The sequence below is a fragment of the Condylura cristata genome, unplaced genomic scaffold (genome assembly GCF_000260355.1).
Source record: "Condylura cristata isolate star-nosed mole 26May11 unplaced genomic scaffold, ConCri1.0 scaffold00024, whole genome shotgun sequence".
NCBI lineage: Eukaryota > Metazoa > Chordata > Mammalia > Eulipotyphla > Talpidae > Condylura > Condylura cristata.
In genome coordinates, this window is record NW_004567125.1 from 27357043 (window position 1) to 27376961 (window position 19919).

At 39.5% G+C, this 19919-nt stretch overlaps 1 protein-coding gene across 1 annotated transcript; it reads right to left on the reverse strand.

Annotated features, from left to right (window-relative positions):
* Window positions 1-994: 994 nt before the first annotated feature.
* Window positions 995-19369, reverse strand: IVNS1ABP (influenza virus NS1A binding protein). Its single transcript, XM_012729155.1, has 15 exons — window positions 19119-19369; window positions 12610-12837; window positions 11493-11621; window positions 11105-11274; window positions 10911-10986; window positions 9645-9818; window positions 9213-9338; window positions 7747-7854; window positions 4285-4414; window positions 3839-4063; window positions 3039-3160; window positions 2833-2959; window positions 2622-2753; window positions 2333-2506; window positions 995-1273 (listed from the first exon to the last, which is right to left on the reverse strand). The coding sequence occupies exons 3-15, from the start codon at window positions 11601-11603 to the stop codon at window positions 1020-1022; spliced, it is 1929 nt and encodes a 642-aa protein (XP_012584609.1). The 5' UTR covers window positions 11604-11621; window positions 12610-12837; window positions 19119-19369; the 3' UTR covers window positions 995-1019.
* Window positions 19370-19919: the final 550 nt, after the last annotated feature.

The following is a 19919-nucleotide window of genomic DNA, read 5'->3' on the forward strand; positions in this document are numbered from 1 at the left end:
TGGCACCATAAGTTTTAAGTGCAGCCTCTCTCACCCTTATTTATCCACAGGAATAGAAAAACTGAACAAAAGCATAGTTCTGATAAAGGATGTATTCATAAACCCAATACAATTTAAAGCAGTTTTTCTTCCACAATTAAAAGCTACCATTTACCATCATTTTGTTAGTGATAAACACAGGATTTAGAAAATACTTCTTTGTTGTTTGCTACTGTCATGTTTTAGTATGACATACTGTCAAAATATTTAAAATCAGCATCTTAACTAAAAATTCCCAGCTATGTTACTGTTCAGCAACTCCTTTCAAATAAACATTGGTACCACAGTTTCAAATTTAAAAACTGCGACATGGGTGGGTATGTAAAGGAAACACCTGAGTGCACACTTTTAAGCCCATCATCACTCCTTCAGTCACTTAAATCTGTTATATATTACTTTTAACAGGTTAAAAAATACTCTGCTGAGAATACAAAAAGTCATAAAAAAGGCAGTCATCAAAGATTAAGTATTGGTAGGCATGTCAGCTTTCTTTTAATAGAAACAAAAATAATCATCTAGTTAAATACATCTCTTGTTACAATGTTCCAGTTATTGAAAAAGGGCCCTTAAAAAACCCAACTGCTTATATCTTGTAACATCTTTTGTCCCACAACACACATTTGAGGGAAGTGTCATTTATTAATGTGCAAATTGGGGAAACAAATGTGGAGGAGAGGGGACTTCTTGAAATGACATGTCCTATCAATTCTTGGTTTATTTTACAATTATCAACTTCCAAAATGTAACCAAAGTAGTCCTAAAAATACACACACACAAAAACAGACCTTCATCAACTTTGCATTCCTTTTCAAATAAAACAAAAAGTATGTACAGCATTGTTTAATAATATGCAATATGCAAAAGCTCTGTGTTGCAGTTGGCAACATCGATACCCACCCACCCTCCTTATTCACAAGTGTACCTCTAACTAAACACAATTACATCACTAAGCCTGTTAGTTTCAAAGGGTCTTAAATTTGCTAAAATTGGAAAATTTTTGTATAGGGGCTCCACTCATTTGACTCAAGGTTATAAACTTCCACCGTATTCAAAAATTCATTGCCATCAAATCCTCCCACTGCATAAATGGTGCGCCCTACAGTTGTAATCCCAGCATTGCTCCTTGGTGAAGTCATGTTTCCCATTATCTTCCATTCATTTCTAGATGGGTCATACATCTCCACACAGCTGATGGCATGAGAACCATCAAAGCCACCACCTACAAACAGTTTTCCTAAAAGAGAAATGAGAAAGTAAATCTAAGGTGGCTGAAGAAAAAATCCTAAATCTGTCCTTTGCTAAAGTAAGTATTCTTAGTAGAGATAGCTATTCATTACTTTCAAAAAAAGTGTGAGGAGCCTACTAATGTAGCGGCATTTTCTAGAAGTTGGAGACACAAATGGAACAAAACTGGTAATAACCAATTTAAGTGGGGGACAGCGCCTGAAATGCTTCTCATAACAATTCTAAGGTAGAATCTCACAGATTAAAAACCAATACAGCTAGTAAGTAGCACAGAACAGTTCTGTACACTAGACTTTTTCCATTATTCCCTTCCATTAGAACTGAGATTCAAAAGAGGAAAGCAGATCTCAACTGAAAATTTTCTTGAACTTTCCAACAACAAAATTACTTTGGTTACAGAGATTTCTTCTTGGAAACAGCTTGAGAATTATGACTTTCAGAATATTCATGCTGTTAATAGTTTGACTACTTTTAATAGAAGAAGGCTGCTGCTAAGTAGGTGATTTGCTGGCATCTATACAACTTAGCTTTCACCAGTTCAGTCATAAACTTACCAAGATTCTGCTTTGTTCCAAAAACAATGCTAACTTCGTTACTATAATTACGTAGGTATATATAAATCAATAAAATGAATGTGGAAAAAAGATGTGTCTATATACAAACTAAGCTTAGTTGTCTGGAAAGACTTTATTAAATAGTCATTTTTTCCCCCTCAGTATGGAGTAAACATTAGAAAGGACTAGGTCTAGATGACTTGTACTTTTTGTTTTGCAAATAATACTCTTTAAATTCCTGAGAATTTAAAGAAACAAATGCAACCTCCAAGAGGATGCTTTGTTTATGGGAGAAAACTACTATGAACATCTACCAAGCACTGCTGAATTAACATATTTAAGTTAGATATCAAGTACTGAGTCTTATTACGAAAGACATTTCTAAAAGACAAAACACTGATCCTCACTTCAGAAGAATGTTTCTGAATTCTTGGGAGTTTTGGGGCAAATTAGAGCTGGGACTTCATCTCCACTCAACGAATCCCAACACTCACCATCAAGGACAGCCACCCCAGCTCCTCTCCTTGCCACGTTCATGGGAGCAATTAAAGTCCAGGTGTTATTTTCAGGATTGTAACGTTCTACTGTGTTCAGACAATTCCATGACTCTGCACCTCCGATGATGTATAGATAACCACCAAGTTCACAGACTGCGGACTGATGTCTACCTATAAAGTCAAAGCAAAATTGGTACTGTATCTCCCAAAACTAAGTGTGGGTGGCACACACTACTGATTCAAAGATCTTAAAGTACCTTGTGGGGAGGGAGAGAAATCAACTTACGTATGTTCAGAGGAGCACAGCTTGTCCATGACTTTGTAACAGGATCAAAAACATCACAATTTTTTAATCCTTTTTGACCATATGGATCAGAGCCACCAACAATGTACAATTTTCCATTCAGAGCACACACTCCTATGATAAGTATTAAATAAAGTTATATGACAGTTATCATATTTGCATACTAGTTATCTCAGAAGGCAAGTATTATTACCTGCATTGCAACGGTTAGTTCTCAGCTCTGGAACAGGAGTCCAGTCATCTATGTTTGGATCATACATTTCTCCACAACTCAGGTCATCTGAGTGGCCATTCGATCCACCTACCACATAGAGCTGACCCTGTACCAAAGGTGAGAGATTAGATTGTTTGCCATTCTGAAGCAATGGGTTGCTCCTTCCAGCAAGACAATGTACTCACCATGAGTACAGCCATTTGAAATCGGGCTCTTGGTGTTCTCATGGGAGCAAGAAAAGACCAGTGATCTGTACGCGGATCATAGCATTCAACTGTTCGGAGACATTCCTCTCTGTTATAGCCACCTGGAAAAGAATCACAAGGTGTTTTGTTTATGCAGACTTAAGGAATTCGCACATGCAAAAAAGTATCTTCACCCACAAACTTATGAATATGAAGGCCCCATTAGTTGGTATTTTAACTAAGAGCATATTAACAGCTGAATAACATTACCAATATGCACAAACTGCTTGCTGTGGCTCAAAAATTAATTAGGAGAGAATTATAAACCATTTTGTAGTTTTTTTTTAATTAGAAGCAGACACTGATTTGAGGTTTAGTTAAAAACCTCATTTGCTTGTTTATACTGCTGTCTTAACAATTTCAAGGGAGAAGATATCAAACCCTTCTCCCGAAGTTTGCATGTTACAAGCAACTGGCCTAGCCATCTGAAGATTTCCAGTAAGAAACCACATATCGGGCCCTCCCTGGCAGTGCAGCGGGTAAATGCAGAACTAAAGCTAAAGCCATTTCAGCACCAGTTCGATCCCTGGTCCGGGAGGTGACCCACATGGTGCAGCAGACCTCTCCTGACCCGCCCATTGCTCCCTTCAGCATTGTACTTTGTCAGTCGGCCTGTTTGCTCCCCACTCTGTCTCTGGTGAATCTTCTTACTGCCCCTGCACCTCGGGCTTGTACCCCAGTTCTGTATGCATAAATCAATCTTAAAAAAAAAAGAAGAAACCACATCTTTCAGTTCTTACCTGCAGCAATGAGTTTGCCATTCATCTCTGCTGTCCCCAGGCCAGATCGTGCATACTGCATAGGAGACATGGGCTTTTCTATTAGGTCATCTGGCTGCATCTCAAAACTTAAACTTTTAATTAGTTTTGGAGTACTTGTTGGTGAGCTCTGTGGGCTGTTTCGACCATGAAGGAAAATTACACAGAATATACCATCCAGCACAGCCAGGCACAAGTAAGTGTTATCTGTAAGCACAAGAGTTCTATGTTTGAGATGCAATTAATGTTAACTGTTGATAATTGTGTGATCCTGAACTGGACTCCACTTTATTCAGACTGCAAATTGAACAATTTGTTCTTTTCCAAAATTTAGCTTTTTTCCTCAGTCAATTTAAAGTATAAAATGGGTCCACTAAACAGTCTTTCTTAAATAACGGAAGACAATCTGACAAGTGTGTAATACTTACTTGAAGTCTTTTCCGAAGCAACGATTTTCCACTCATGCTTAGGGCTTTGTATGGTAGCATTTGGAGAAGAGATACATCCAGTGGAACTGCTACTTATCTGCTTATGGCCATTCTCACGTGGTGGCTTTTTCTGCAAAATCAAAAGGTAGCTACAGAAACCTAGCCAAAGGCCATAGCTGGTGTACCTCTGTTCCTGAGCTAGTTCACACACTGGAAAAACATTCCATATCCTTTACCCATATATGACATACATAGCACACCTTATTTTAACACAACTTTCCAGTTGACAGAAATCACTGGCATACTTCCATCTCCACTTAGTGATGAAACAACTAGACCTACACAAATATCCTGATCACAGAAAGCTCAACAGAAGTACATATTGTAGATCATGTAGTGGAATACCTCAAAGGGTATCCCTATACACCCCCCCATATAAGAGCTCACATCGTCTTTAAATGAAGTTCTGAATCTTTTAAAGATATTATAAATTTTAAATGTCCTGAAATAACTAAGAGAATACATTTCATCCACTTTTCTCCATGAAATTCAAACTTAAGTCATATGTACTAGTGTCCTTATACAGTGACAGCAACGAACAAACTGATCCATCCAGTTCCTGCAAATATTTTGAAGGAAAAATTGGTAACTGCAAGAAACACTTTAAAGGATATTTCTTTAGGACTACCAACTAGGTATTAGATAGACTAGTTTTCTAGAAAAACAGGACTACATCAAAAACAGATATAAAAAAGAAATAGTAATCAGAAATGAAACAACAGTGCTTAAAAGAACCAAACATTCACAAAAGTAGAATGCACTGGAACGTTAAACGTAGAAATGGAGAAAGTTGCAAATTTTCCATGTTTCAGAAAATTAACTTGTATTGTGTAGGAGTTTCCTCTTGGTGGCTTTCCTAATTTCTTTAGTTCTTACACTTCCAAAGGAAAAAAGTTACGTGGAAGGAATTGAAAGTGTCAAGACTGCCTTGAGAGCAACCGCCAAATGGAGAGAGAGACTTTCAGTACTTGGTGTCCATTTATTCACTTATTTTGGTTCGCATGGCCAAAGCCACATGGGTTCTATGAGTTCTAATGGAAATTTGTTTCGAGTGGCAGCAAAAGTCCATGTTAACTACAGAGAAAAAATTTGGAAGCCATGACAAAACTATCAAAAGTTCACTTTGGGCCATTCAGTAAGTAGAGTATGTAAGCTATGACGAGAAAGAATCATGTTTATGATTATTAAATTCTCCTTGGGAACTTCTTATGTACCTAGTCACAATTAGGTACTTGCTTCAAATTTCTTTTACTCCAGTTAGGAAAATTATTACCTATCCATTTTATAGATAAAAATAGTGAAACAAAAGATATGCATTGGCTAAAGCTATAAACTGAAATATGAATTTTTTAAAAATACCTTTTATACTATGACAGACTGTGCTCTCTGCTACTAGGAATTACAAGGTACATAAAATCCCATTCCAATCTATGGGAAAGGACTCCAACCAAGAATGACAAACTGATGCTTACATTAAAGGTTTTATTACAGTAAAGAAAAGCTCTTCTAAAATATATTGTGAGAAAACAGGTATGAAAGAAAAAGTATGGTAACAATGAAGACTACTAGTAATTATATGACTGATAAGCTTTACATATAAATGTGGATTAATACTTTCAGAATTCTCTGGAACATTTTCAAGTATAATCCTTCAAACTTTCTCATATCATCTCTTCCCAACACATTTACCTTCTGGCTCCACGGGTTTTTTTTTTACCATCACTTTTCAAACTAAGGGCTTCTTAACTAAAAATAGTAGCTATTTCTATCCTTTTCTACGTTTTCCCAGGCAATGATCTGATACACTGGCAATTTAGTTCTTCCAATTTTCTTCTATTAGCTGGCCTGTACAACACAATTTGACTCTGTCCCTCTACCTTTCTAATGGCTTTTTCTCTACTTCTCTTCCTACTCCTGGAAAAGTGCACCCCCCCCCATACTTCCTTCATGATCTCTACCCACGACACCAGTACCGAGGAGTCTTACCATGTCAAAAGGCCTGCATATGTTCAAATTCTTCCTTTTCCCTAAGGTAAATATTCGCAACTTTTGTTAACTATAAATGTTTGGTTTAACTTTTTTCTTGCTTGCCCTGAATCATTTTCCCTAGTTATCTATAGCTTTTGGAATAGTCTGCAAATGGGCTCACAGCTCTAATTTTCTGTCCATTATAAAAATGTAAGGGTTAAATCATTTTACTATTAATTTGTTAAGTATAAAAGGACAAGTCAACTGAAATACCAGTGCACCACCTACTTGTTAACTATTTGTCTAAAATATGGTTAATGAACATACAGATCTTTGCTATGTGGAAATGCCGTATTTAACTAATTCCCCTATGATTTCACTATACTACTGCTCCATTTTCCACTACTGCTAAAGGTGTGGAACACATCGGCTCATACAACTCTACTCCTTTATCTAAAGATCTCACTACTTGCAGAATAAAATGTAAGTCCCAAACTAGTATCATCTGCCTACTTTTCAGTGACCTGCGATGTCAAGAGTGTTATCCCTTTGCTTCATCTGCTATGCAAACTCCTAAATTTTGAGACTGCTCAAATGTTGCTTCCTGTGGGAAATTTCCTGAGCTTTTTCCCTCTACCACTATGCCTCCCCTCTTCATGCCTTTTGTACATACAAAATAAACAAGAGCAAACATCAATTAATTCAAACCCAAAGCCCTTCTGTGAAAATATATTCACAGAACACCCAATAATTTCACTATACTGTTTACTACCAAGTCACCAACTACCACCTAATTATTAAAAGCATTACACTTGCTAACCTGGGTCAGTTCAAGCTACTTTATGATTTTATCTCACAAATGTTAATACTGAGTTATAGCCAAAAATATACCATACGAAGTTTTATATAAATTCCCAACGCAGACAAGCTAATCTATGTTTCAGAAATGGGATAATTGTCTCCTTTAGGGCTGTGGAGGGCAGTGACTGATAGAGGCAAGAAAGCTTCCCAGATACTAAAAATGTGATCTTCTTGACCTAGAAAGTATTGAAACTAGTGGGTTCACTGTGATATGCATGATTTGTTAATTTTATTTGTCCATGAACAAGATTCATCCTTGAGATACTTAAAAACTGGGTCTAACAGGCATTCCTGTTGCAAATGATTTTTTCTACTCTAACCAAATTAACAATTTCTACATTGCTTCATTTTATTCACCCTCTTGATTATTACTTGTAAATCTTATTTTACTGAGGAAAAAAATCTAAACAAGTGTTTCCTGATTTGCTGAGTAATGTCTGTTTTCTCCCCAAAATGTTTCTGTCCAGTTATACCAATATTCTACTTTCCTTTATTAAAGGAAAATCTCAATATACTATTAAAATGCTCTAATCAAATTTTAACCTGAGGTTACCTCAGATGTGCAATGTGTACCTGCACAAACTGAATGTGGTCATCATCACTGCCAAACACCTCAGCCTGTCCATCTAGTAGGTTCCCATCAAGCAGCTTGTGATCAGCTGAGTAGTACAAGGTTTGAACCTGAAAAACAGCAACAGAACACCCATGTGGCTACTGTCTCCATGGCTACTCCACTATTATGCAGATCACACAATCGCCTCAAGGTAACCTCCAGTGTGCTGCTTGGGCTTCTTGACATCTTACTCTGGCAGGATCCCGAAGTAAAGAAAAATACATGTCATGGTGGTAAAAATTTAAAAAACAAAAATAAAATACAAAATCTTCTAATACTGGCTGAAGAGTCCTTGGCTTGAATGGCTTGAAAGAAATCTTCATTTTTTTTCATTGCTTCTATTATAATAACATTAAGAAGAGGCACTAGTACAATAGATAGGCTCTTAGAGAGAATATACATATTTACAATAAAATACTGAACATGGTGTACACCACTGAAGTGGTCTGATTTGCATAAACATATTTCTGTCCTGTATGCAATGTCAAGAAAAACAAGTAAGAAACATGCAAAAATGCAAACACACTGTAGAGACTTCCCTCACCAGATACAGTACATGGCCAAATGCATCTGGTTTTCAAGTGGGAAACTACAGAAAACTTAAAGATCAACCGTTAGCCTTTTCAAAACACAGTAACAGTATTTTTAAAGGCCTAATCGACGTGGCCAACTGTTAGTGAATATGAACGGCCTAAGCGGAGTGATGAGCTCAATCAAGGTCACTCCACCGCTCCATCTGCATGTTTAGGTCCCACTATTTCTCCATTAATTTTTTCTTGTGTAGTTTTAAAAAATAGCCCAAGTTAAGTGAATGACTATATGCATGAACAAAACCATTGAAAAACACAAAGCTTTAAAGATAAGAATCCTGTAAAGGAGTAAACACCATTAAATCATCATCGTTCTCTGCCCACAGAAGATTTTTCTTAGGAGAACTGGGGCAGGACTGCTGCTTCTTTACGTGTCAATACACTTGAGGTTTCTTCTTGTTTCTTCAGTCTTGGGTATCCTAGTTTTGTTAATAAACCTATGGGGAGATAAATCAATGGGGAGGAACAACCATTAGAAGCTTTTACCTACTTGTCAAATTTAAAGCAAAAACCTGTGAAGAAAAATTAAGAAATCTACAGAAAACTTCAGTACCACCTCCCATTTCTAAAGCAAATTACATGCTACTTTAAAGAAAGTTAACAGCACATAATAAGCAAGGAAATTAAAAAAAAAAAAAAAAGAAAAGCAGAAGACCAAACTGAACAGTTCATTCAGCTCACCTGGACACCCCCCCTGTTTCTCAGCTTAGGGGTACCTATAGCAAAATTTAAATTCTTTAGGGTCATGGTTATAAAATAAAAGTGAAAGGGAATCCTTCATGTTACAGCAAAATAATTTTTAAGAATTGTTGAATCCCATTTACTTTAGAACTCACCTCTTCCATCAACTCCTCCAGGCTGCCTCCATTCTCCCAGATGCTCCGCTGCACCCAGTCGATTACCTTTGTGTACACTTTGCCATTGCTGGGCAAGCAGACATTATCTTCAAGCAGGACCTCCAACTATTCGTGGAAAACAATGACACAGGGATCAGTGGTGAGCCTCTAATTTTCACTTTAATCCTCAACTTTGTAATAAAGTTGTCAGATGCCCAACTGCAGTCTATGTACTTATTTTTATTTTGTAAGGAAACCAGTAGCCATAAAACAAAGAACATAACTCCCAGGCAGATCATTATACTGCTAAGAAATAGTCTGACTATATTCCAGTACTATCCTTTTATTAGCATTACTCACTCTCTTGAAATGGATGATGATTCCATAGCTGGAACTAAGTAGTACCTATTTCTTTTAGATTTTACTCCTTACCTTTAGCCGTGGAAGCTTAAGAAACTCTTCTTCTTCTGAAATTTGTAACAAATTCTCCTGAATATAAGCATCAACCTTATTCAACAAACGGAAGTCTCCCATACAACTTGCAAAATTCCGGTAAGAGATGCAGCTGGTAACATCCATTCTAGATAGTAAATAATCGCCACAAACCTTGAAAAAGAAATACACAAGTGCCAGCATTTACATAAATTATATTTAACAAATACTTAATGCAAAATGGATAAGCATTGTGAGAAGATAAAAACCACTGATTAACAGAACAAATTTAACAGTGGGAATAACACCTGTATACAAATGAAAACCATCTAAGATGTCATACAAGTGTGTAAGCTGTTTCAGAAAAGATGCAGCAAACTGAAATGCTATGATAGTGCAGATGATAGGTGCAGACAAATATTTCCAGCCAGATCAGATAAAGGTTCATGAAAGACAACCTAAGAATCAGTCTATTGGAGAAAGCACAATGTTGAAAGTAGAGAGAAAGTAGGAAAGATAAAGTAAGCAATTTAATTTGGCTGGGGCATTTGAAAAGAAGACAATTAGGAAATAATTTTTGAAAACCAGCAACTTCATTAGGGAGAACCTACAAAGCTAAATGGACAAACACCTGTTGTAAGCCATCAAAGGATTACTAGGTAGGAATAATGTTAGAGGAGCAAACTTGTTCATAGAAGGCCACAGAAGATTTCAGGCTTGTGAGCCCTGCTACTGGTACCATCACCCACCTCTGTCACTATAGGTGGGAAGCAGCTATTAATCAAATGGAGATGAAATCTGTGTTCCTTAAGAAAACGTTATATAAACAGACAGCTGCATAAGACTTCAAATTTACTGACCCTAGCATTAGAAGATTAAATGCTTCACTTACTAAGCACTTCTCAGTGGTGGTAAAATCTAGAAAGAATATTTTTGAAGAGGAACCCAAAGTACAGAATGAAATAACTGAGAATAGTAGTTATTTATTTGAGAACTTTCTCTGGAAATTTACTGTCTCTTGAGAAAACAGGAATATTTTAGTTCATGCTTTCAGGGAAACCTCCCTACCAGGGAATACTATTGGAAAAGCAAGACTTACCAAAGTTATTGAAAGGAAGTATGATTTTTGCTACAAAACTACAGTTAACATTGCTTTCTCTAGAGAAAAGGGACTATTTTCAAATTCTTGAGACTAAGAAATGTCCTATGGCAATTGCTATGCTCTCCCATGACAGCATTTCTTGCAGACTACAACTGGTACTTTACCTGCTTTACTCGATCCATCTTCAGTTTTTTTGCTGCAGAGTAAACATCTTTCACTAATTCCTTATCAGCTTTCAACCTATTAAAACAAAGTCATTTATCATTTATGATACCAAGGTCTTAAAACAGATACTTAATTCTTAAAAATTTAGAGACTTGCAATTTCCTGGTTATACAATTCACTTCAAAGCACTTACTGAGCGGTGTATGCGTAATTCAACAGGACTTCAACAGCTTCTGGGTTGAGATCATCAAATTTAACATGAGAAATTCCATGGGGATCGCTGTCACTATTAAAGATTTCAAATAAATAGGGACTACAGCAAGCCAGAACTGCTCTGTGTGCTAACATCTCATGGCCACAGACCTGAAATTATAATTAAAATTAGAAATATTGTGGACTACCACTATGTCTACTTAATTACTACCTCCAGGCCCTTTATCTTACATTTTTAAGTAAATCTTTCTTCAAAAAAAAAAATAAATTTATGAAATCTGCTATAAGAAAGAAAATAAGTAAATCCAAAACTTATGGCTTTTAGTACTAAAAGACAATTCTTTAAGTTTCCATTGAAGCTTAAGTACCTGAAGCCGAACATCACAAAACTGGCCACTTTTCCTCAGGGCATTTAATTTGGCAACAGAAGATTCAATGAAATTTTCATCTTCAAACATTAAATATCCGTTGGGAATCATTTTTCCTTATCAATTTAGCTAAAGGGAAGAAAGAAAGAAAAGTTATTTTACTTGTGAATGGTGATAAAACCTTCAATAGTAGTGTAATATTTTTATTTTCAAATTCCATCCTAACACCATGTAAGAACATTGTGGAAATAAAACACTGGCTCCAAATGTCCAAAGTCTCTGGAACTCCATTCTCTGCTCTTAAGTCTTTTTAAGGCTTCATGCTGTAGCAGTAACTCAAAATTCTGGCTAGGTCTACATACCTGTCAACCCTCCCCATTCAACAAGTTAACAACCTGAAAGCCTACAACAAAATAATCATCAAGTAAAGGATTTGGATAACTGTCATTCCTTTACCCATACAAGAAAAATTAATATCTAAGATGAATTAAATTCTGTTTTCTTTGCGAGTTGCATATATTCTGAATAACACTTCATAAAATTATAGTAAACTTATTTTAATAAATTTTTATTTCACTTTACTTGTGAACTGAAACCTACACAAAATGTATCATTAAAAAAAACCAGTAATAAATTTCAGCCTGGGGCCCTCCCTGATGGTGCAAGAGTTTATAAAACACAGCACTATGAATCTAGTCGTGCCAGCTTCAGCACAAGTTTGATCCCCGGGTAGGGAGCTGACCCACATGGCACAGCAAACCTCTCCTGTCTCGCTCACTGCTCCCATCAGCAGTGTACTTCGTCAATATGGCTGTTCTGCTCCCCATGTTATCTCTGGTGAATCCGAATCCTTTTACCACCCTTGCACCTTTGGCCTGTATCCCAGTTCTGTATGCATAAATAAATCTTTTAAAAAATAAGTTTTTCAGTCTGAAGTCACTTAAGAGTCAAAATAGTTTATGAAAAGGAAAAAATTGGGAAAATGTTTTTCTACAAATGACTAATGACTTTTCTGCCTTTGCAAAAATTAATGAAAAGATGCCACTGTACTCATCAGCATAGTGTTCAGAAAAACAATATTCATTAATATTGCACCAGGCACTGAATATTTACTTACTTTACTGGTAAGAAATATATTTCTGGGATGTATTAAATAATCCAAAGACCTTCGAAGGAGTGTTAAAAATAGCACTTCGTTGAGGTATGAAGAAAGGTGGCTGAAGTGAAGGCAGAGGTGTCTTACGTTCTAATGGTGATTCCAAAACTATCAGGCTTGAAAATGATGTAATCAAGTCCTTAAAAGCTATAGACATGAATTTCTTCTGTGATAATCATGCACCATAATCTGTAAAATGACAAATTTTAGTTAGATAACTAAAATTATCAACCAGATCAAGCAAAGCCATGTCCTTGAGATTTTGCGATAAATAGTAAAAATAGAGAAAATACGACCCCAACCACAACCATCATTAACCCATTTTTTTCATTTAACCTGCTACTACTCAAATGATTTAAAAAACAAAAAAACAAACAAAAAAAACCCTTCCCCAGGACTGTAGCTAACAACTTTTATCCTTTAAGTGAGATACACTAACACAATTTTAAAGAATTTTAAACACTGGTTAAATATAATAGTCTTTAGTATCATACTGCAACAAATATGCAATCGTGATTTTGTTTTTGCCAGCCAGCCACCTTTGGGTAATTTTGGGCATTATGCCCAGAAATATATACAGTGTTACATTTAATCCAGATAAACTGTTCCCAAAATGGGCTCAGCATATTCCAGTCTCAGACCCTTTGTTAAAGTTCTCTCTTCTTAGAATACTTTTAACTTAATCTCTGCCAGATGAATTTTACCTTCAGAGACCCTGCCAAATACCCCCAATAAAGTAGTTTCCCTGTCATCTTCACATACTGAACCCCTTCTAAAAGGCATGTATGACCTTCCAGCTGGTCTGTTGTGGGCTGTGCTTCTATGTACTTGCTTTATCTCCCTCCATTCAAAGTACCTACCTTAAAGGCAAAACCTCTGTGTCTTATTCCCTATTGGAATCCATTCCATTTCTCCCCTACCAAAAACACTAATCAAGAAGCTTGAAATACAAAGATTAGTAATTTGGTGAAATTAACTAAATCAACAAAAGAAAAAATATTGATGCCAATGCTTTGTTGAGTCACTTTTCTCACACACAGTAATAAAAGTGCCAGTGGAATAAATGATTATGGTTTAAGACAGTTGTCATTTAGTCCTCCTACCTACTCTTTCCCCTACTCACTTCACATGTCATCAACTCATATTTTTTTTTAAAGATTTATTTATTTGTCCATACAGAACTGGGGTACAGGCCAGAGGCTCAGGGGCGGCAAGAGGCTTCACCAGAGACAGACTGGGGAGCAGAACAGGAAGATCGATGCAGTACACTGCTGAGGGGAGCAGCAGGTGGGCCAGGAGAGGTCTGCCACCCCATGTGGTCACCTCCCGGCCAGGCGGGAATCAAACTCATGTGGAAGTGGCTTTAGCTTCTCAATGTTGTGCTTTAACCTGCTGCGCCACCAGGGAGGGCCCAGCTCATGATATTTTTTAATCACCTGAATTGCTATTACACCACTCTTTAATTCAGGAAACCAAAATTAAATAGGAAATGATTTGAAAAATGTACATATTTTTAAAAATGGACATCTCAAAATGGTTTTGCCTATCAAACCCACAATTCTAAAGTCAACAGTTGTCAAAGATAATAATCACTTAACCTACAACCAAAAGCTCCAATTCAAAAAACCTACTATGTCAAGTTAAACACCTGCACAAGCTGTGAGAGCTATATCCTACATCCATGTTTCAAAGAAAATGGAGCATTCTGACTAAGTTAGTACTGTTGTCCATGTCCAATAAAACTGTATCATATCATTATGTAATTATGATTTCCTATGCTTGATGTACTTTAATCTAGATTAGTTAATTCAGCTTTTAAGAAAACAGTTCTGGGCTCTCCCTGGTAGTGCAATGGGTTAAGGCTCAGCAGTGCAAAGCTAGCAGCAGCTGCTTCAGCGCTTAGATCTTAGATCCAGGGCCAGGGAGCTGACCCACATGGAGCAGCAGACCTCTCCTGTCTTGCCCTCTGTTCCCATCAGCAGTGTGCTTGTCAAACTGCTGTTCCTGCTCCCCGCTGTCTCTAGTGAATCCTCTCATTGCCTTGCACCTCTGCCCTGTACCCCAATTCTGTATGAATAAATAAATCTTAAAAAAAGAGAGCAGTTCTGGCCCTCCCTGGTGGCGCAGCGGGTTAAAGCCCAGCACTGAGAATCTGAAGCCACTTCCGTATGAGTTCGATTCCCGCCTGCCGCCTGCCCCGGAGGAGACCACATGGCGAGCCAGACCTCTCCTGACCCGCCCGCTGCTCCCCTCAGCGTGTACTTCGTCGATCTGCCTGTTCTGCTCCCCACTCTGTCTCTGGTGAAGCCTCTCACCGCCCCTGAGCCTCTGGCCTGTACCCCAGTTCTGTATGAATAAATAAATAAATATTTTAAAAAAAAAAAAAAAAAAAAAAAGAGAGCAGTTCTAACAGATGTTTTCCAAGCAACACACATTTCTATGTAGACAAAACACATTATCCAAAAGAAACCTATTAACAGGCTTAGCCAAAACCTAGTTTAAATTAAACAAATTTTTGTGTGTGTGGTATAAACTGTGGTGAGTAATTCACAGGCACAACTGATTAACTCCTCATTTTAGATTTATCAGCAGGCTAAGGGATGGAGGGAACCCCAAACAAACTATATTTTAAATGATTAAAGAGTAACAACTGAAAAACCAACAACACTGTATGGTACTTATAACTATTGTAAACTTTGATCAGTTTTATTCAGTACTTACTTTAAAAAAAAATCATTTAACCAAGAATAAAAACAGCATTTATATTTGACAAACTGAAATTTCTACCTAAATTTTGAGGGGAAAATTGTTTTAAATCACTTCAGTTCATTCCTCTGAGACAAAATATCAGAGAGTTTTTGGAGTAGCTCTTGACATGCCAATTTGTATAACAGTATTCATTTGCAATAAAGTTGAGTTCTACATTTAGCACATCAAGGTTTTAATAATATGACCTTCACCTCCTAATGTCTACCAATCACTATGTCCTTATTTGATTTGAAAAGCTAGTCAAAGGCTAGGTGACATCTGAGGTAATGAAGCATATTTATTTTATCTAATATACTTCTATTCCTTATTCTTCTTCTATATTTATCTAATATACTTCTATTCCTTATTCTCACCCGCCCTCAACCCAGAGACTATCAACTCCTGCTTGCAAAACCATATCTTTGAAAAGTTCATTCACTTTCACCAAAGCAAGCTTGGACAAATAATTTAAATTACTCCAAAAAAGCACAGATCTGTTTGACCTATGACATTTTAAGTTCAATAACTGGTTGAGTAAAAAAGTGGGGAGAAATTTTTTCTCTGAAAAGAAAAAAGCAAAACATCCCCCAGGTATATAAAATTGTAAACTTCACAAATTTATTATTCAAAGTATACATCAATAATTTTTTAAAATTAAAACGGGTGAGGCCCTCCCTGGTGGCGCAGCGGGTTAAAGCACAGCACTGAGAATCTGAAGCCACTTCCGCATGAGTTCGATTCCCGCCTGCCCCAGAGGTGACCACATGGTGCAGCAGACCTCTCCTGACCTGCCCGCTGCTCCCCTCAGCAGTGTACTTCCTCGATCTGCCTGTTCTGCTCCCCACTCTGTCTCTGGTGAAGCCTCTCACTGCCCCTGAGCCTCTGGCCTGTACCCCAGTTCTGTATGAATAAATAAATAAATCTTAAAAAAAAAAATTAAAACGGGTGAAATACATCATATTCTGACATATAAGTGCCATAGCTTCTTAAAATGGCCAAGAAAAGGAAGACCAGATTCCTGAGTATTTAACATTTTTAGTAACACCCAGAAGGTTTTAAGTTACCACAGGCTCCAAAAAGAATAGTTTAACTAATACACAATTCAACAGGTATTATCAAATAATTGCAAAAAAGGAAGACACAACATGGCCTCCCCTCAAATTCTTCTCTGGGGCCTTCAGAAAAGAGCAAGATAAAAACCTTAGCAAATGTCCAAAGTATTCCTATAACCTCAAGACAAATTATAAGTAATATTTAAATATCAAGGTAATCCTCTGAGGACAGTTAACTCACAAAATATTAAATCTATTTTTGAAGTAAACTTTATAGTAAGTAAAACATCAACACTCAAACTCATTCACTTGCTCTAAACTTTTAATCTCATTGTTCTGTAATTCCACAAACAACTATGGCACCAAGCATATAACAGAAACAAGCTGGAATAGGATGCTCATAACACCAAGGAGTTAACACCACTGCTGTCTTGAACACTAAGCAGAGATCAACCAGAAAGACCAAGCAGATTTAATTAATTCAACAAAAGGGGGAAGAGGATAGAACACATATTCCAGAAACTGCAGCTATTTATTTCAACAGGTTGCAGTTTGCAGGATGTATGTACTTAATAATGAGAGAGGAAATAATGAGAGAACAATGTTAAGGTTTAAACAATAATATAAAACTGTAAGGATTTTAGCAAGTAGAATCAAGACATTGTAGCAGAATTGTGGGGGATAATGGATAATACATGTAAGAAAGGAAATTAATAAGTAATAATTTAAGTTTACAGAGATAAGCATGATTTTTTTGGTGCTTTTAACAAAAACCCAGAAATTATTCCTTCTTCATAATTACTCTACTTACACCCTGGCACAACCTGGTCAGAGACCATGCTTAAAGTTAAATCCTTTTGAAATTTGGCTATGCATACAGTTGAAAAGCCAATGAAATGACTTTTAAGGTGTTTCATTTCTACATCAATAATTGAGACATTTCCCAAACAGGAAAATATTTTCCATGGAAAAACATTCATTTGCAAAAAATACATGCAGGAAAAACGAAATCCCACTCCAACGTAACCCAAAAGACACTAAAACTAAAACCAAAATCTGAACGCCTTTATTTGGGGGGTAAAATTTAGAAAAGCAACTACAAATTAAGATAAATCAAGAAATTAATACCTATTAAGTACAGAGATTTCATCTATAGGAAAATACAGAAGAAAACCCTTCGAGGTCTCTTTTTTGGTCAGTGGTTTACTTTCAGCTACCAAATTATAGACATCTGATAAGTAGTAGCCCGCCAGCTGGCATTAAATGATACTACTCTCCATCCAATTCTAAAAAGTCAGTGTTTGCCTCATTTCCAGATGTACAATTACAACTGCTCCTCCAGCATTTTCAAGACAGAAGTTTCAGCAGGATTATGCCAAAAGCTATTCATCAGCGTTTGGTTATCCTTAAATCAAGCGGGCGCTAGGGTTATTAAAAGGAATTATGGCCTCTCTCTGATCCAGTCCATGCTGTACTTGTTCAACTGTTAAAAGTAGATCTAGGTTTCCCGAGCTGTCATTTACTTGACATGTTTATTATCATGTCATTTCTTATTACAAGACGATTATCACACACAAATCCTCAAAGAACAGTTTGATGCCAGGGTGTTCTAATTCCCCATCATTTAGAACAAAACGCGCCCTTTAAGTATCTGCATTCTTTTGAGATGTCAGCTGTCTCAAACAATAATCTGTCTACTACGTATTGGAAAAATACGCATTCAATATATACCTAAAGGATTTGGGGTTCAAGTTCCTTACATTCACCCTAATCTTATACTGCCTAATGCCTTCCTACCATTAAGGGTTTATAATCAGAGACTCCGCTTAAGTAGGGCAATGGTCTCGCCATTTCTTTTCAGAACAAGAAAGTTGAGAGTGCGGCCACCACCCAGCCCTCCGGCCCCCTTTACCGCGGTCGGGCCGGCGCCCCACAACAGACCGCGAGGGTAGAGGCACCCGCACACCCCCCGCTCGGGATTGGCCGGGCCCGCAGTCACTCAGCGCCGTCACAGCAGGACCGCCGCTCCCTCCTCCCGCCTCTACTCCCCGCGCTTGGCAAGAAGAGCGCGCAACGTGGAGCAGGAACAAAGGACCCGGGCCCCCGGTGCCCTGGGACGCGTACGCGGTGCGCCCTCGCCGGGTCGGACGCAGCCCAGCCCAAGACCGGCTCCCAGCCCGCTGCGCCGGCTCTGGGTAGTCAGAGTGGGTAGTCAGAGTAGAGTCCCGACCCTGGGCTCACCGCACTCCGGGCGCGGCCCCTGACAGCGGGAACCCATTCCCGCACCTTCTTCCAGCGGGTCATCCGCAACCCCGGTCCCCGGAGTCCTCTCCAGCAAACTTCTCTCTCCGCACGCCCCGCGTCCCTGCCTCAGGGGAAGCGGCGGGCGCCGGCAACCTCACTGGGCTCACAGGTCGCCAACGCGACCTGGCAACCATGGCAGCGCGGGAACGCAGGGCCCTTTTTCGGCCCTCCGAGAACCCCGGCGGCTCCAGACTCCCCCAAAGCGCCGCGGCCCCGATCTCCGGAGAGCGATGCCGCTGGGGCAGCCTATTCCGGGCCGGGACACCGCGCCCGCGCGCCGGGGCCCAACCCGCTGCGCACCGCCCTCGGACTTGGACTGTGGCCGCAGCCACGTCCTTCGCGGCCCGAGAGACCCGTGTGTCCTACCTGGTTCATCTCTGAAGAGACGGAAAAACTCATCTCCGGAGCTTCGATGGGGAGCAGGAGGAAGCGGGCGGGGACCAGCCCAACTGAAAGCGCCTCGAGGCCGCGGATGGGGTGGCGACCCGAGAGGGAGGACGAGGGTCACTCGCGGAGGTTGGGAGCAAGGCGAGCGCCGCCGAGTTGGCGATGACTCCGCGTTGCGCAGCAGCCGAGAAGCCGTACCCCGCAGCTCCGAGCGAGCGAGCGAGCGAGCCAGCCAGCCAGCCAGCAACCGACCTCCACGCGCACCCGGGAGACACTACCGCCGCGCCACCCGCCCCACCGCACCCCCGGCACGTCACCACGTGCGCCGTCGCCGTCGCCGCCCACGCCCCCGGACGCTCCCGACTCGGCTGCGACGGCGAATCACAGCGAGCTCGGGGAAGAAACCTCCGCGCCCGCCGCCCCGCCCCGCCCCGCCCCGCCCCCTCCTGCGCCGCTCGGGTGCCTTTCCGCGGGACTCAACTAGGTCAGCGCAAGGTGATCCTGCGCGCGGGGCTATGCTGGGCTCCGGCTACTAGCGGTGCTGAGGTCGTCCCGCCTCCCCTCGCCCCGCACCCTCCCGTTCACACCGTGCAGGAACTGGTTCGCTCCGGCGGCCTCCCTTGGAGGCTTAGCAGCTGGCGAGATCAGACGTTGGAGATTAGATACTTGGCACTGACTGACTGACGCGCCTGGCAGCTGACCCAGACCGGGGTGGCTGACGGCTTGGACCTTGAGTCCTTGGTCGGCGACCACCCTACCTTGTGTGTTTGGAGGGGTTGG